At 46.2% G+C, this 17,143-nt stretch overlaps 1 protein-coding gene across 1 annotated transcript in view; it reads right to left on the minus strand.

Annotated features, from left to right (window-relative positions):
• Positions 1-9,528: 9,528 nt before the first annotated feature.
• MACO1 (macoilin 1) overlaps positions 9,529-17,143 on the minus strand; it is a 53,053-nt gene continuing 45,438 nt past the window's right edge. Inside the window, exons 10-11 of the mRNA XM_087446549.1 lie at positions 14,731-14,905; positions 9,529-9,991 (exon numbers count right to left, since the gene is read on the minus strand). Coding sequence (XP_087302675.1) covers positions 9,789-9,991; positions 14,731-14,905 — 378 coding nt within the window. The 3' untranslated portion in view covers positions 9,529-9,788. The remainder of the gene's footprint in view (positions 9,992-14,730; positions 14,906-17,143) is intronic.

Consider the following 17,143-nt stretch of genomic DNA (forward strand, 5'->3'; position numbering starts at 1 on the left):
TCGTTCTTTCATCCAGCAGACATTTATTGAGCACCTACTGTGTGCCAGGCACAATACTAGGTGCCAGGGATACAGCAGTGAGCAGAGCAGCCCCAAATCCCTACCTTCATGGTGCTGCCATTTCTGTCAGGGCAGAGAGACAAACCACAAAATAAGTAAAAGTTAAAAATATGATCAATAGTAATGAACACTGAGAAGAATAAAGCAGAGAAGGGGGATGGAGACTGCTTGCTTAGCTGGTCAGGGAAGGGCTCATTGGGAAGGTAACTGAGTAAAGACCAGAAGGAGGTAAGGAAATGAGTCAGACATTCGAAAAAGAAAGAATAGAACTGTCACAGCCAAGAGGAGCATAAAGAGACATGACAAAATGTAACGTGGTTTCCTGGATGGGATCCTGGGACTGAAAGAGGGACATCAGGAAAAACTGAGGAAATCTGAATTAAGGATGGCCTTTAGTTAATAGTAATGTATCAATATTGGTTCATTAATTGTAACAAATGTACCAAATTAATGTAAGATGTTTAATAATAGAGGAAACTGGGTGTGGGGTATACAGGAACTTCTGTACTCTCTTATCAGTTTTTCTGTAAATCTAAAACTATTCTAAAATAGAATGTTTATTTGAAAAAAGGTGGGGGCAGCTAATGCAAAGGTCCTGAGGCAGGAGTGTGCCTGGTGGGATTAGCAAGGAGGCTCTGTTCAAGGGGGAGTGGGAGGAGAGGAGGTCAGAGAGGTAGGTGGAGGATGTGTTGTGTACAGGCTGGTGGGACATGCTAAGCCCTCTATCCTTTGCTCTGAGGTGGATATAGAACCATTGGGGGCTTTGACGCCATTTGACCTATGTTCTGACAGCATCTCTCTGGCTGCTTTGTTGAAACTGGACCATGTGGGGCAAGGGCTGAAGCAGGAAGAGTAGTGAGGGGGTTCCTGCAGAAGTCCAGGTGAGAGAGGAGGTGGGTCAGCCAAGATGGTAGCAGTGGAGGAGGTGAGAACGGGTCAAGTTCTGGAAATATTTTCTAGGGCGAGCTGACCAGATCTGCTGACAGATTACATGTGGGGTGTGAGAGAAAGAGAGGAGTCAGGGAGGATCCAGGGACAGCCTGAGCAACCGGAAGGATGGAGGACGACAGGTTTGGGGGAAATGAGGAACTCAGCTGAAACACACTGAGTCAAAGATGCCCATGAGACCTCCCAGAGGAGATGTCCGGGATCTGGAAACACAAGTCTGCAGCTGAGGAGCGAGGTCTAAGCTGGAGATCAGGAATGTGGGAGTCATCAGCAAAGAAACAGAATTTGGAACTCTGAAACCTGGGGAGGCGAGATCACCTGGGGGGAGGGAAGGTGGATGCAGACACACACACACACACACACACACACACACACGGCCATTTAAAGGAGCTTTGAGACTTACATGCATTAGCTCATATCATCCTTGCAACCAACTCCCCAGCCCGCTTCTTGCACATTCCTCCTAAAACAGCCATGAGGACCAGTGAAGCGATGGGTGAGGTCAAGTGCTAACCAGCCCAGTGCCCAGCGGATCCTGGTTCACTGAATTCTCACAGCCACCCTGTGACCTGGGGACTGTTTTCATCACCCCCATTTGATGGATGAGGAAAGGGAGGCACAGAGACTGTAGGAAACCTGGCCCAGGCTCTGTGCAGCAGAAAGCGTCCTGGGGACGGGGTCACACCAAACCCCTCTGCTCTCACAAGGAGTTCCGATTATTCAGAGTCGGGGTCCATCAGCCAGCAGAGCGGCCTTACCCACAGGGCCTCCCTGACGGAAGGCCCCCGGTGTGGGCTGCACCAGCCTGCCACTGCGCCTGAAGTGCTCCTGCTGGGCCAATTCCTTTGGTTCTTGAGGGCATTTGTGGCTTCCAGTGTCAGCTGCTGGAATGACACACTCTCAGGAGAGGGAGCATATTAAGCTGTCACTTCCCACCTGTGGGCCCAGACAGATAGAGGCCTGGGAAGTTGTAACAGACTCTCAGAGCTATTTTTGATATTTCAAAAAGGCTGCACAGGTGACTTGAAAGGTTGAATTCTCTTGCTTTTTGGCTCCACTGGCCCAGGTGGTAGATCAGAAGTTCTATGAGCAGCTACACCCTGGAGTAATACGATACTGGTAGTAATGAATTAATATATGTAATTGCTTTTGTTTATTAGCAAAATCCTTAAACCGTGGAGCTCGTGGGAGAGGAAGATAATGACAGGGGCCTGGTGGCGGGAAGGCCAGCACTCACTGCCTTGGGCTTGGGCTCCTGGAACTGCTGGTGTGGTGGCCCTTGGTGGGCTTCCTTGTCCGCAGCCCAGCAGCACCCTGGTTTCTCTTTTGTAAGAACCTCTCTGTTTATGTGTGCAGCCTGGGGCGGGGGACATGGCTCTGTCTCCCACCATGACACTGAGGGGGCCCAGCATCTCCTTCCCCAGGCTCCTGCTCTCCACTTGGCTCCAGGGTTCAGCCAAGGGGAGGACATAGGACTCAAGCCTGGACTCTTCCTCTGTGTGTGTCAGCTTCTGCTGTGCTAACGTAACAGCCCCAGAGCTCAGTGGCTTACACCAATAACATATTTTTGGCTCACGGGTCTGAGGGTTGGCTTTGACTCTGCTCAGCTCTCAGCCAGGTGTGGCCCCTCCCTGGGAAATACGGTTCTCCTGGCAGAGAGGAGGAGGCTGACCTGGACCACTCAGGTGCATTTAAAGCTTCTGCTCAGATCTGGCACATGTGATGTCCACTCGCCTTCCATGAGCCGATTCTGACACCCAGGAGGGTGGATGTACAGTCCTCTCAGTGGGGATGGAAGGGATAATCGGGAGCAGTAATACACGTCTGCCACAGTCTCCCGAGACTCCTGCTGGAGAGAGGCTGGGTCCTGGACCTTTCACCCTGGGGGCAGGGCACAGGCCCCGCTGAGCAGCCCCTGCCTCCGGGAGCCCCAGCTGGCTTCTCCAGCTTCCAGACAACCCTGTAGTGCTCGCCCCATCCCTTTCCACTTAGTTCCCTTTTGGGTTTATCCTGGCCACTGTCCATTTCTATGGCTTGCTGTATAAAAAACCTCAGATAAGAAAAGAACGCATAATAACAACAAATTTGAGATGATGCTAACAGAATTTCTTTTTGGAAACCAGAGGGCTAACAATTTAAATCAGTGTGATAAATGTGGTCGGCAAGGGGAATCCAGGACAAGGGCCTGGAGGGAAGTCCAGGGGCCAGAAGGAAGAAGAGAGCCGGCCAGGGTCTCCACAGGGGAGGCGGGCAGACAGACCAGCCTCCCTCACATCTCAGTTTGGCCACAACACATCCTCCGAGGCCCCGGGCCCCAGCAGGGCCTGAGGCTTCCTCTTACTACCCTCTAGTTCCCAGTTTCTCAACCCCAACTGTACATTAGAACCCCCTGGGGAGTTTAAAAACAAACAAACAAACAAAAACAATGCCCAGGTTCCACCCCAGCCCAGTTAAATCCGGCTCTCTGGGGGTGGGCCCTGGACACGGGTGTTTTTAAGAGCTCCTCAGGTGATTCTAATGAGCACCCAGGGTTGAGACCTGAGGCCTCCTCCACGCTCTGCATGCATGGAGAGGGATGCCAGCAGTGAGATGCCAGATCTGCAGATTGTTCAGCAGAAAACAAAAAAATCTGGGTAATGTGAAATCTCCTAATTTGTCAATGTTAGAGCAAACTTATTCAATTCTATGCAGGTCAAACAAAACATGTCTGTAGGCCGCTAAGTAGGAACCTCTCTAAGGTTTTTAAGTTTTAATATCTTTGCCCTGCTCCCACCCACGTGGCCCTGGGAAGCCCTGGTGCGTGAGGACAGCAGCACTGAATGTGACTTGGCGCTGTGCTTGGGTTGGGGCATCGCCACAAGCTCCAGTGACAGGTGAACCAGAGAGGTGACAGAGCCCTCACAGGCAGCCGTCTGTCCCTGGGTTGCAGCCTTCCTGAGCATGCGGCCTCCTGTGGTCCCACTCGCCCCACCTCAGGTAGAGAGCTGGGTGGAGCCGACAAGCAGAATGGGGGGCAAGTTCCAGCTGGGGGTTCCCTTTAACCCAAGCTGCTCACCCCAACTCCCCCCTTGGGGGGTGTTGGCTTTTTTGTTGTTTTGGCTTTTAATTACATTTAAAATGTGTTTTAAAAACCATTATTGTTTTTTATTATAAAAGTAATATATTGTAGAAAATTTGGAATATACAGTAAAGTATAAAAAGGAGAATAAAAATCACCTATAATCTTATCTGCCCCTTGGGTTCTGAATAGTTAATGATTCCAGGACGTTCTGAAAGAAGGTCCTTACTTCAGTGTGCTGAGGGAGGGCCGGGAGGCCTTCTCCCGTGGGGACAGCGTTCCATTTCTTGAAAGCTGGGACATTCAACACCTTCAAAAGGCTGGTCCATCAGACGTTTATTTGTCAGAGACAGACTTGGAGAACCCACCTTATTTTTCAGATCAATATTTCTTCTTCCTTATACATAACAACAAAAGTTACAATTAGAAAGAAAGAAGGCCTTAGGGAAGAACCTCTGTTGGCCAGCAGAGCCGGCAGCTGGAGGTGAGAACAGACCTCTCACTCAGGTCGCATGTGCCCTCTGGTGGCAGCTGGAGGGGATGGCTTCAGGCAGGGCTTGGCCCCCGGGCCAGCCCTCGCTCTCGTCAGTGGTTCTCAAAGTGGGGTCCCAGGACCCAGCCTCACTTGGGAACTTGTTAGAAACACAGTTTTTCAGGCCCTACCCCAGACCTCCTGAATCAGAAATTCTGGGGTTGGGGCCCAGCAATTTGTGTTTTAACAAGCCATTCGGGTGGTTCTGCTGAACCTCAAGTTTGAGAACCATTGTTCTAGATAAGTATAGGCCTGGTACCAGATACTGTGCCAAAAGAGCTTAGGCCTCTGAGAACAAAAGGAAAGAGAACAGCGAGGAACTGACGATGCTGAAGGCACTGGGGCCAGGCCAGGGCCACCACACAAAGGTCCTGCCCACACTTGGTCCCACCTCCCTCTCCACCCTAAGGCGTCTGGAGGCTGCAGAACTGGAGAATAGGGGCAGAATGGACCATCTCCCAGGGCAAACCAGTCCACACTTCTTGGATAGGGCTTAAAAGGCCACACCACATTGTGTGACGCTAAGCCTGGGATTCTTAGGACAGAGATCAGAGGTATAAAGGCAGGGTGAGCCCAGGGCCCCAGCAAGGCCATCCTGAGGAGATTTAAGACTAGAACCTCAGGCAAAGGCAGAGGAATGAGAAGCAAACCCTGAGACAGAAATAAAGCAGGAACCCAGAAAGCCCAAGGAAGGAGGGAGGCAAGAAAGGAAGTGTGGCCACCTGGTCAGAGGGAAGGAGATCCTCGAGACATTCATTTAACCAGATACCTTCCTAGAGGAAATGCTTTATAATTCCATTACTGTCAAAATGAAAAATCCCCACATTGACTCAAGATGCAGCGGTCCTGGGGCAATCGGGTCGAAGGCTCCAGCGGGGGAAGAATGGCTAGGCCCCGTTCTGCGAGGCTTCCCTGGCAGAGGAGTGACCGTTCTCAGTGCATCCAGCTGTTTAGGAAATCTTTGCACCTGGCTAAGTCAAGCAGGCATTTGTAGAGAAAATCTGACCCAAAAAAACAAGGTTTCAGCAGACACCAGAGACAGGCAGATAGAAAATGTCACAGCAAATGCACCACTTCAAATTTTCCCCTCTCCTTCTAGAAACAGTTCTGTTTATACTAATAGTCATAATAGTCACTAATAGTCATTCTAATAGTACTATTACAGAGAGGGGCTGATTCGGTTACGGCACAGTATTTCAGATTACATGAAATCTGTTTCTATTTCATCTCATCTATTAATTGACCTATTCATTCAGTAAATACTTAATGAGCACCTACTATGTGGCAGTCATTGTCCTGGGTTCTGGGGTTACAGCCATAAACAAACAAACATCCCTGCCCTCGCAGAGCTTACGTTCTAACGGGGGTGGGGGAGGGGATGATAAGCAAAATGTATAAGGCTTCGAGTTCTTCATCTCCAGCTTGCCCCTAATCAATTAAGCTCTTAATTCTGAACTGTCAAAGCCTGAGCGTTGGCTTTTTCTGAACTAGAAGAGAGTGACAGTGCTGAGTCTTCAAGTTAGGAGAGTCGGCTCAGGACAGGGCTTCTAAACAACTAACATGCAACCGAATGACCTGGAGATCCTGTTAAATGCAGATTAAGATGGGGGGCGGGGTCTGGGGAAGAGCTCCCAGGGGATGCTGAAGCTGCTGGCCTTCAGTCTGGGACCACACTTGTGATGAGCCAGGCTGTGGGGGATGGAGCGAGCCCCAGGGACAGGAATTCTCCGCCAGGTCCCTGCCTCACCACAACTCCTGGCTGCAGTGCTGGCCTTCCATGTGGCAGGCCCGGATAGTTTGCAGAGCACTCTGTTGTGTCATTTCACCCAGTTCCCATAGCAACTCCTTCCAGCAAGCAGGGCAGCAAAGGATACTACTCCTTAAAGGTGAGGAAGTGACAGCCACCCCAGAGAGGTGAGTCACAGAGCCGGTGGCGACAAAGCTGGGAGCTAACTGCCATCTCCATCTAGAGGGCTTGCCCATGCCACAGGGTTCCGCATGGCCTGGAGGAGACAAGGGCCCTGAGAGAGGCGGATGCCCTCGGGCAAGTGCTGCGGGCCTGTGAAGAAGCCAGCTCAGCAGTAAACATCGCGAGTCACAGAAAACCAGGCATTCATAGGTCTCAGAGCTGGACCTAACCGCGTCCAGCTAGCACAGCCCCCTTGAAAACAGTTTACTAGTTGGACTTCATGAATTGGCCTTGCGGTAGGTTCCGGTTTACCTCTTTACCTCCCTCTGGTGTGATGTGAATTTCACAAGAAGCAATCTGATAGCAGCTGTTAGAAATGTTCTGTCCTCCCAGGTGGCTTGCCACAGCTAGATGAATATAGCCGGGTAAGCATGGGGAACTGGGAGGGTGAGAGAAAGGACTCTTCCTTTCCTTCAGGCCAAGAGCCATGAGGAATTGTTCATTCTCATTTTATAGGGTCTCTTGGAAAGATTAACACCAAGAGAATGGACACACGACAGCTGTTTCCTTATGTCAAGCTGGGAGATGTCAATAAAGAGAGGTTATTCAGCCAGTCAAAAGATACTCAGCCTGCTTTTTCTGTAAATATTTAACCATCCAGAAGGGCAAACACTGCTTTATGGCATGTAATAAATTATAATGTACTAAGACGTAGAAGCACTTTACAATGGGCCTAAAATAACAAAGACAACTGGAGAGTTCCTTGGTGAAAAAGAATGTGCCAATGGGAATGCTGTAGGCAGACACATTCCTTCAGGGAAGGCAAAGGCAAAAGCCAAGCCAAGGCGTTTCCCCTGGGGAACTCTGCTCATGGTACTAAGAGTGGTGAGTCTGCAAGAGCCTAAATGGCCAAGACTCAGGAAGGCTATCCAGCAATAGGGACGGAGGGTGAGGTGCCAAGAGCAGAATTTTCCAGAACTGGAGCCAAGATCAACTGTAACAATGCCCAAGAGAGGAAAATGGGCCAGGAGAGGCAGCTGGCTTCTCAGCAGATGAAAACAGACACAGCTTCTAGAAACAAGGGAGGACTATAGAAGTGGTTACCTTGGAGGTCAGTTCAGGATCTGTAGGAGATAAGAAACCCAACAAGGTATTGGCCACAAAGTGGCCCAAAAAGATTCTGGAAAATAGGGAGGAAATGTGCTCTTAAGTTTTCTCAGCTACCTTCCAATCCCACCCCTAACTTGCTTTTTTAGGAAAGGAGGGTTGTACCAGAAAACAAGTCAGCCTAGGTTCTAATCAGATACCCAAGAGAAAGAGGGACGGGGGGAGGGAGGAGGGGGAGGAAGGCGGAGGGAGAGAGAGTGAGAATGGATGTGTCTTAAGTAAGACTAGAGCTAAAACCAGCTTGAAACCCTGGATGGACTATCTGCTCCCCAAGGCTGAGGCTCGGACGCTGCTGAGATGAGGGAGAACAAGAGCAGCAATCTAAGGCCCATTCAGAACAATCTACCTTACGGTGCCCTCCTGAAAAGTTAAAAAGGCAGAAAACTAGTTTTATCTGTAACAAAACGTTTATTCTTTTGAACCCCACAGGGGAAAAAAAAAGAATGCAGCCAAGACCAAATATTTAAAGAAAATAGTGTCCCAAAAGGCAGCAAAATGGGGGAAACCTCAACACAGTCAATGACAATTTTCCATGTTTTTGCACAAAGATGAGAAAAACCCATGACAATTCTGAGTAACACTTTCATGGTGACAATTACACAAGATGATTCAAAAATGCAAAATGGCAGCAACATGCACACCTGGCTAAAGCTAGAAGTTTTTTATCCCAAAATAAGATCTGTAATTAAAAGGATGATTCTTTTTAATACTTCTATTTGACTGACTTGCTTATCCTACTTAATTTGCTTTAAATGAGACGTACATGCCAATCAACAGGAAATTTTAGAAGAACTATGTCCTTCCAGAATCCATGGCAAGGAAGCAAAACCAATCTATTCGGTTTCTTAATTTTCCTAGTTTCCAAATACAATTTTGCTTTGCCCCGCCCTCTCCCAGCCCCTCCCCCCACCCTGACTCTTAAACACTTCCAAAAGTTGCCTGTGCAAGCACTTTTCTACCAATGTGCAATATACACTTGAAACTGAGATCTTTGTGCAGAGTTTTGAGTTGAAAACTCTTAAAAAAAAAAAAAACCCTCCTTGGCACAAGAGCTGAGGAATAATCAAGTTTCCTTTAAAGCGACAAACACAAGATGATGAGCAGTGGAAAGCACAGTTAAATGAAATGAAATTAAAAAGAAAAAACAAAACCGAGAACCGCAGCTTTTGTTAGCTGTCATCGCAGTCTCGCGTACACTGACACCGCCCAGCTCCCCTCCCAAGGTGCTCGCCTCGGGACAAGTCCAGAACACGGTGGTGCTTGCTAAGAAAGGAAACGGAAGATGCAGCCGTGGTGGAAACAACAGCCCAGCTACCCACCGGTTTTACAGCGGGATCCGCAGTGAGCTTGATACAGAGAGAAGAGGGATGATGGTAAAGGGGGAAAATAGTTTCAAATCACCAAGTTTCCTCTTGAAATGTCTTTTCCCAAGGCACTGTGAACAAGACTGCGGCTGGCAATTTTCTAGGACTAAACACACCGATGGGAATATAAACATTTCTAACACAACCCCTGTGACATTCTCACAGCTAGTCTCATCACCTCAGCTGAAATGACACTCCTTGAATGTGTTTGCTCCTTGAAGAGGTAATTGACTTCTGTTTTCTATAATATCAATAATCATCTTCTTTAATGCAGCTATAAAATCAAAGCTGGGTTAGGTTATTTAACCCTCTCACTCTAAAAACTAAAAGTTCCCATTATCATCCCACGTGAATCCAATGTGCAGGTTAGGCTTGCTTATTTAACAACAAAATAAGACCAAACAAAAATAAAGGGTTGAGAAGCAAAAATTCTGCTTTTTTTTTCTTCAAGAGGAAACTGTAAGAATACATAAAAGGCAAAATTGGCTACTTGAAATCCAAGAATGGTTTTAATGTATTGGCCGAGAAAAATAAACTGCAAAGTTCTGTGAGGTCTTCTAAAAATTTACAAGAAAAACTGATGGGCAGTTCTAATCAGACTTGGGTGTTATCTTTTCCCCCCTTTTTAAAAAGGACAACATATACAGTCCCACAAAATACAATATAAACTTTTTTTATCTTGACTGCCAGAGACGCTCCTCTGCGATGCCTTCTGGTAACCAAACGTTTGGGCAAAACCACAGTGGGCCTTCATTTCTTCAGGGGCTGGTAAACAGAGGCATTGGGATCGAGTCCAGAGGGGCTGGTCTCCACAAATTTGGAAGAGTAGTGAGGGGAAACGGGGCTCAGGGGGCTGGTGGCAGCACTGTACGTTATGCTGGGCATAACAGCCATGACTTCCGCGATCTTCTGTTTTAGGTCCTTGATTTCCTGGTCTTTCTGAAGAATTTGTCCTGAAAGATCAAAGACCCACCATTAGTGAGAAGGGAGGGCTCACTCAGCACAGTGCCCTCTTGGGCCAATCTCAAGTAGATTCAACTCCAGCTTTGATGATTTGTAAGGGTAGGCAAATTTTTCCTGTACAGGGCCAAACAGTATATATTCTAGGTGTTGTGAGTCACACATTGTCTTTGTTGTGTTTTTTCTTTAAACCATGGAAAAATGTAAAAACCATTCTTAGCCCATGGGCCGTACAAGAACAGGCAGCACTTTGGCCTGTGGGCCATGGTTTACAGTAAAAAGGGAGTCTGTTCACGTAGGTGTGACTAAACAAAGAGGTCAATTTCCAGGAGCCACGTTTTGAGCACGGCAGTCACCTACGGCAGCCTAAGAGGGTGCCCACCTTGAACTACGGCTCTACCTCTCGAGCTGGAATACTTTTCTGGGAGGATGGACTATTTCTGAGTGTCAGAGCAAAGAACAGAGAACGACCAAGGCCTCAGAATCAGTAACAACAATACACTGCCCCACGGTTCTTATAGAAAATAAACGGAGCTCTGCGGCTGGGCCCGGGGGTGCTCAGGTGACGCGGATCGCTCGCCCCTGCCTCTTGGCACAGTGCCCCTCAGACCCACTGCCCAATCTGCACTTGGGGGACCGAGTTAGTAACATTGCCCGACTCGGCCTCACAGCACATCCTCCCCTCACTACACTCGCTTCTTGATCCAACCAGCTCCTGCCTGCCTCAGGCTGCTTCCCTTTCTGTGCGTCTCCTGTTCTCTGTGTTATTAACTCTTGAGGTTTCTGTTTCTACTTCATCACGAAGCTTTCCCTGATCCTCCCATCTAAATCAGACCCTACCCCTCCCCCAAACTCCTAGATTCTCAACGCACCCTAAACTTTCCTTTCTGTCACTTTATTCTTTGTAATAATGATAATAAGCACAATAGCTAACACATGTGTGCCAGGCACTGTTCTAAGTGCTTACATATCCTAATTTATTTATCACCGCAACCCTATGAGGTGGGAATTATCATCAACATCATCCACTTTGGAGATGAGGAAACTGAGGCATAGAGAGGTTGAGTGACAGAGCCAGGATTCAAATCTCTGCAGTCGGCTCGAGTCTGCGCTCCTACCTGCCTACCGCACTCTTCCGTCTCTGGTAACTCTTCACGGGGTGACGATTTGTGTGACCATCTCTCCACTGGGGCACGAGCTCCAGGAGGGCAGAGCCTGGGTCTACTTTGGTCTCCATTACCATAGCCCTCCTGCCCAGCACAGTAGGCAGCTGAGGCTCGGCAAGTTACACATCTTGCCCAAGTCATTCAGTTATTAAGAGGTGGAGCAGGATTTAAACCCAGGACCACACTGTTCCAAAGCCCATGCCATTTCCATCACGCTTTGAAGCTCCCTGGTCTACTAGGGGAAGAACACTTAGGAGCAGCCATTCAGAAATTTAAATGCTTAAAAAAGGAGGAGGCCGCATTTGAGCTGCACTCATTTTGAGTCCCACAGAAGAGGGTAATATATTTGAAATGTAAGAGAGCGTGGTGGCATATTTTTAAAAAGGATGTAGTAGAGATGAAAGTCATTTTGGAACCAGGATGAATCAAATGATATAGAAAGTAGGAAGGAGAAAAGCAACAAGGGGTTTGATCTGAATTACAAAGCTGGGTTCTTCTTAGAATATTCTGAGCATGACAGTGGAGGGAAGTAGTGGGGACAGCAGCAGCAAAGGGCAGTGGAAAGGAACTGCTTCCTCTGCCTCCCTTCATGTCTCCTCAGCTTCAAGTTAGCATCAAATATCCTCCTTCCCTTTGAACAAAAGCCTCAGATGAATAAAATACCTAACGGTATCTGAAATGTGAGCCACTGTTTTTTTTTCCATGCAGGTTTAAGTTTGCTTTCTTTAATCAGTAACATGCAAACATTCCCAGAGCTTTGGAAAAGAAGTTCCCTTTGCTTCTTTGTGGCTTTACAAGAATTCCTGGGCTGATAACGAAGCACAGTCTGTGCTGGGAGGCCAGGCTCCCCTCGGATACCCTGAGACCAGGTGCTCTTCACTGCAGGGGGTAATCTCTTCCAAGTCTGCAAACCCAAGTGAAGGAGATGAGGCAGAGAGGGGTGGCCACTTCTCAGGGAGCTGAGTTAGGCATGCAAAGAAACCAGTGTACGGTCAGAAGTTTGGCTTTAAAGCAGGATTCCCAGGAACTTTCTTTGTAAATGCCTTTCCTTGAGTCCACAGATTAATAAGCCTGATTCTCAACTCCGTTCTCTTTTTGCTCTACCACCTGGGCCATCCCAAGCCACTCCTATGGCTTCACTAACTTCTCACAACTTCTACATCCCACCTCTACCCCTCTCTCTGGGGTTTAGGCCACAAATTCTCACTGACTGATGAAGACTTTTCCCCTGGGTGTCCAGGAAGCAACCCCAAATTAAAACATCCCAACCAAAATCATTCTCTCTTCTCATTCCTTAAATCTGTTCTGCTCTTCTTCCTTGGTTCCAGAAACTTCATCCTCCCAGATCCCTCAGGCATCTCCACTTTCCTTTGCTCCCCTGTCTGGACCATCCTCGTCTCCCCATTCATCAGCTCTTACAGAGAAGATAGTGATAGCTTTCTCTCTGCCTCCACTCAATCTCACCTTCCAAATCCACCTTTCACACTGAGATTTCCAAAATAACAGCCAGAACATGTCACCCCCTTCCTCTTGAAAATCTACGGAATACATTCTCTAATAGGGCTTTGTTCACGGTCCTCCTAATCTCCCACTCTCTTCTTCCACGTCCCCCAGCTTGAGGCCACTGGACTGCTCACCTGGACATTGCTAGCACTTTCTTTCCTTCACTTACCCTATTCCCTCAGGTAACAATGTTCTTCTCTGCCATTCTCTGCTCTCAGAATTCATCCTTCAAAGCCCACTCCATGTCTCCTCCCGCATGAAGCCACCCCTGATCTCTCCTCTGGTCTTTCAAGCCCTCTGCCTCTACCTAATGGCAGCAGGCCTTTCTGCCTGGCTTGCCCTAGTGCAGCAATTCTCACAGGGTTCAAACTATCTTCATAATAGTACTAAGACATTATTTGCCTTCTTCACACTCACTTCCTCTCGAGCATAAGTGGAGTCTTCCAGAAATGACATGACAAATGAAATTACAACAGATTGAATGTAGAAACAGAGATGAGAATCAAACTATTTTCTATTAAGCCAGAAATTAAAGAGATCTGCTAAATGTAAAACAATGCCACTTCTCTCATTAAATTTTTTTTGTTTTGGAAAATACAGTTATTTCTCAAAAGAATGTTATTTATGTTAACAAGTAATATGTACAGCAAGTTATCTTAAGTTTTAAGTTTTACTTTCTAATAGGTAAATATTGATAGATATAATCCACTTGAAGAAACCTTTCTTGGGATACTCAATAATTTTAAGAGTGTAAAGGGGTCCCTAAGACCAAACAGTTTGAGCACCACTGCCCTAGTGGATCCCCCACTAGACTATGTCCTGTTTATCTTTGTCTCCTCTTTAGCTTCTAGTACAATGCTTTATACAGAGTAGGTGGGAATGCTCTTCAAGTACCTGTTGAAATATTCTTTTCCTTCTACTAAGTCAACTGTTTGAAAATTTTTTTTAGTAATCTATTGGTGGTTAATCAATTTCTTGGACAAAATCCAAATTTCTGTTCATCAGGTCATGTCATGCCTCTGTTCAGAAGCCTTCCAAAGCTTCCCACGTCACTCAGAGTAAAGTTCAAAGTTCCTTCCATGGGCTACAAAGGCTGGCAGGATGTGGCTCCTGCTACTTCTGACTCTGACAACTCTGCCGTCACTCAGGCTGCAGCCCCACTGGACACCACACATGCTCCCTTCGCCTGAAGTGTTTTTCCCCCAAAGCTTTAGGTGGTTCCCTTGCTTCCTTCCTCTCAGTGTCTGCTCAAATGCTGCCTATTCCAAGGTTCTTTCATGACCACCATGTGAAGCCAGCAGCCCCACATACCCTGCCTCACCACTGCTGTATTTTCTGCACTGTGCCCATCACCATCTGATATATTATATATCTGCTTGTTACTCTCTGTTCCCTCAGGGATTCTCACAGTGCCTGGCACATAGTAGGTCTCAATAAATCTCTGCTGAGTGAATAGCCTGCTCTGCAGACTCTCCTCCCACCACTCCCTCACTTACAACCTCCGCTGCAACCAAGCAGAGCCAGCTGCAGCTCTGGACACACCAGACCCTCCTGCCTACCTGGCCTGGCCCAGGCTGTTTCTTCTGTTTAGGAGCCTCTCTACCCCTCCTCCCCCCACTACACTGCTTCTTCACTGGGCTAACCCCTCGTCATCATTCAAGACCCAGCTCAGACATCAGCTCCCCTGAGAAATGGCCCTCCTAACTCCCCAGTCTGGTTAGTCCCTGCCTCTCTCTATGTTCCCACACACCCTGTACATAACTGCTGCACCCCAGCATCTTTCGGCAGCTCTGTAGTCCTCTATTTCTTTAACAACACTGTGAGCTCCTTAGGCATAGAAACGCATACTCTTCTCTGTACGCCCTGCACTTAACATGTTCTCATCTCAAAATATGTATGCAGAATGGGAGGGGATGATTCCTAGATGTCAATGTTGGGCACTTATCAAACCACTTGAAGAGCAAACTGCAATGCCTCTGGTTCTGAGCTCTAAGGGAGCCCTGCTCTCTGGGGCCTGGTGCGTCCTCAGGCGTCCACCTCACCTGGGCCCGCCACTCTCCTACCTTGGGCAATCTCGAGCTGTCGCTTTGCATCCCCCAGTGCGGAGAACAGGTCCAGCTTGATTCTCGTCTCTGCGCTCAGGCTGTTCTCCAGATGCTGCGTTTTATCTTGCATGGCTGAGAGGGCTGACATTAACACCTCAGTGTCCTTCTCATTTTCCTTATACTTCCGAAGCTCCTATCAACATCATCAAAGCAGCAATGTTACAAGATAGTTTTGGCATCGATGTCTACAAATTAGCCTGAAATCACAAATAAAATACCACTATTATTGACCGGGCCCCTAGAACACAGAATTCTGGTATTTCCTGGGTTTAGACCTTACCATTTGGAGTGTAAAATGTATTTATACGATAATGTACATGTACAAAAACATTTTAGTAGATAAATTTGACTGTGTGGGCTGTATCTAGATAACATGGACTCTGTCTCCAAATAAAACACTTTCTTACAAGCCTACCTCAGAACCACAAAAAACTTTTTCTTTGCTGCCAGCTGCAAATGTTGCTATAACGCTATAGTCAAATTTGCCAAAACTCTACTCTCAACTTGCACTAAAAATTATAAAAATGTTAATTATTTTGACAGGGCACAATGCAGAACAACCCCACTTAAAAGTTCCGGTAATGTAGCCAATAAATATATATATATATATACACAGATATTTTAATTTTTTCATTTTAAGAGAGAAATCCAAACTTACTACAGAGAATTCAGAAATGTGTTAAAGTTCAAAGAAGAAAATGAAAAAAATCCCAATACTGTGAAAAATTTGATATATTTTCTTTGAGTCTTTTTTAAGGATTATGTGTATCTTTTAGCATAACTAAAATCCCATTATATGTATAGTTTTGTATACAGTTTTTTAAAAACTTACATAATCTCAACTGTTCTTTGAAAATGTAATTTTAACGGCTATATAATATTCCCACATTTATGTACCATAACTTATTAACTGCATTTCCTATTATTAAGATTGTTTCTAATTTTTTTTGTAATTATATATAATGACTATGATGAACATCTCTGTATATCAATCACTGGTGAGATTTTTAAATATTTACCTTAGGAAGAATCCTAAAAAAGGAAATACTAAAAAATTACATGACCTTTTCCAGAAAGTCACACTTCCCTCAGCAATGTATGAAGCCCGTTTCATCACATCCTCGCCCAAGCTGATACTATCATTTGAAAATTCTCTGCTCATTTCAGAGGAGATAAATGATATCTAATTTTAATCTAATTTCTTTGGTGATTGATGAAAATAATTCTTATGTTCTCATCAGCCATTTATATTTCTTCTGTGAATTATTTGTTCACATCCTTTGCCTATTCTTCTGTATATTTGAGCTTTTTCTTAGTAATTTTATGAACTATTTACAAATCGAGAGTATTAATTCCTTATACTTGTTGCAGTACCTGTACCCTCCCCAAGTGATTTTTTTTTTTTTAATATTACTTTATTTATTATTTTTTGTGTGTGTGAGGAAGACCAGCCCTGAGCTAACATCCATGCCAATCCTCCTCTTCTTGCTGAGGAAGACTGGCCCTGAGCTAACATCCGTGCCCATCTTCCTCCACTTTACACAGAATGCCGCCACAGCATGGCCTGACAAGTGGTGCATCGGTGGGCGCCCCATCCGAACCCGGGCCGCCAGCAGCGGAGCGCACGCACTTAACCGCTACACCACGGGGCCGGCCCCTCCCCAATTGATTTTTTCATTTATTTTTTTTTGCTTTGTGATTTCTTCCATTATTTTTGCTTAGAAAGACTTCCCGTGTTTTAAGATCACATAAATTCCACTATATTTTCACCTAGTTTAAAAAAAAAGTTCTTTTCTTCCTGCATTCAACTCTTCATCTGGAGTTTCTTTTTGTTTGATATGAGATGAGCTTCTAATTGTATTTTCTTTTTTCCAGTCATCTAGCTGTTTTACTGACTAGTCCTCAATGTTCCCATCCACTTCTGATGCCACTTTACTGCACATTTTAGGCTGTCTCTTGGTCATCTATTCTACTACACCGACCTGCTAGTAATTTCTTACCAGTTCCACACGATTCAAATTACTGTAACTTTACAATATTTGATATTAGTTTTAAATGTCCCTTTGAGAAGCCAATGCTAAATACTTGGCTAAGGTACATACAGCCCAAAAAACTGGCTATGTCCTCAGCATTGGCAGCTTTCCTCATCATGCACTGCTCAGAATTTCAATCTGCAAGGCTCAGAGCCATCCAGAATGGTCAATTCCCTGGCGATGGATAGAGGGATAGGGCTAGGAAGAGGTGTATAAGATCCAAAGGACATTAATCTGGTCTATACCCTAAGAAAGTGAAATCAATCTACAGTAAGTCAAATTCTGGTATAAATCATGTCAAGAGACCATCCACACTTCTGGCTTGTATTAGAATCAGG

This window comes from Ceratotherium simum, chromosome 22, assembly GCF_057802395.1.
Source record: "Ceratotherium simum simum isolate JZ-2026a chromosome 22, ASM5780239v1, whole genome shotgun sequence".
Classification (NCBI taxonomy): Eukaryota; Metazoa; Chordata; class Mammalia; order Perissodactyla; family Rhinocerotidae; genus Ceratotherium; species Ceratotherium simum.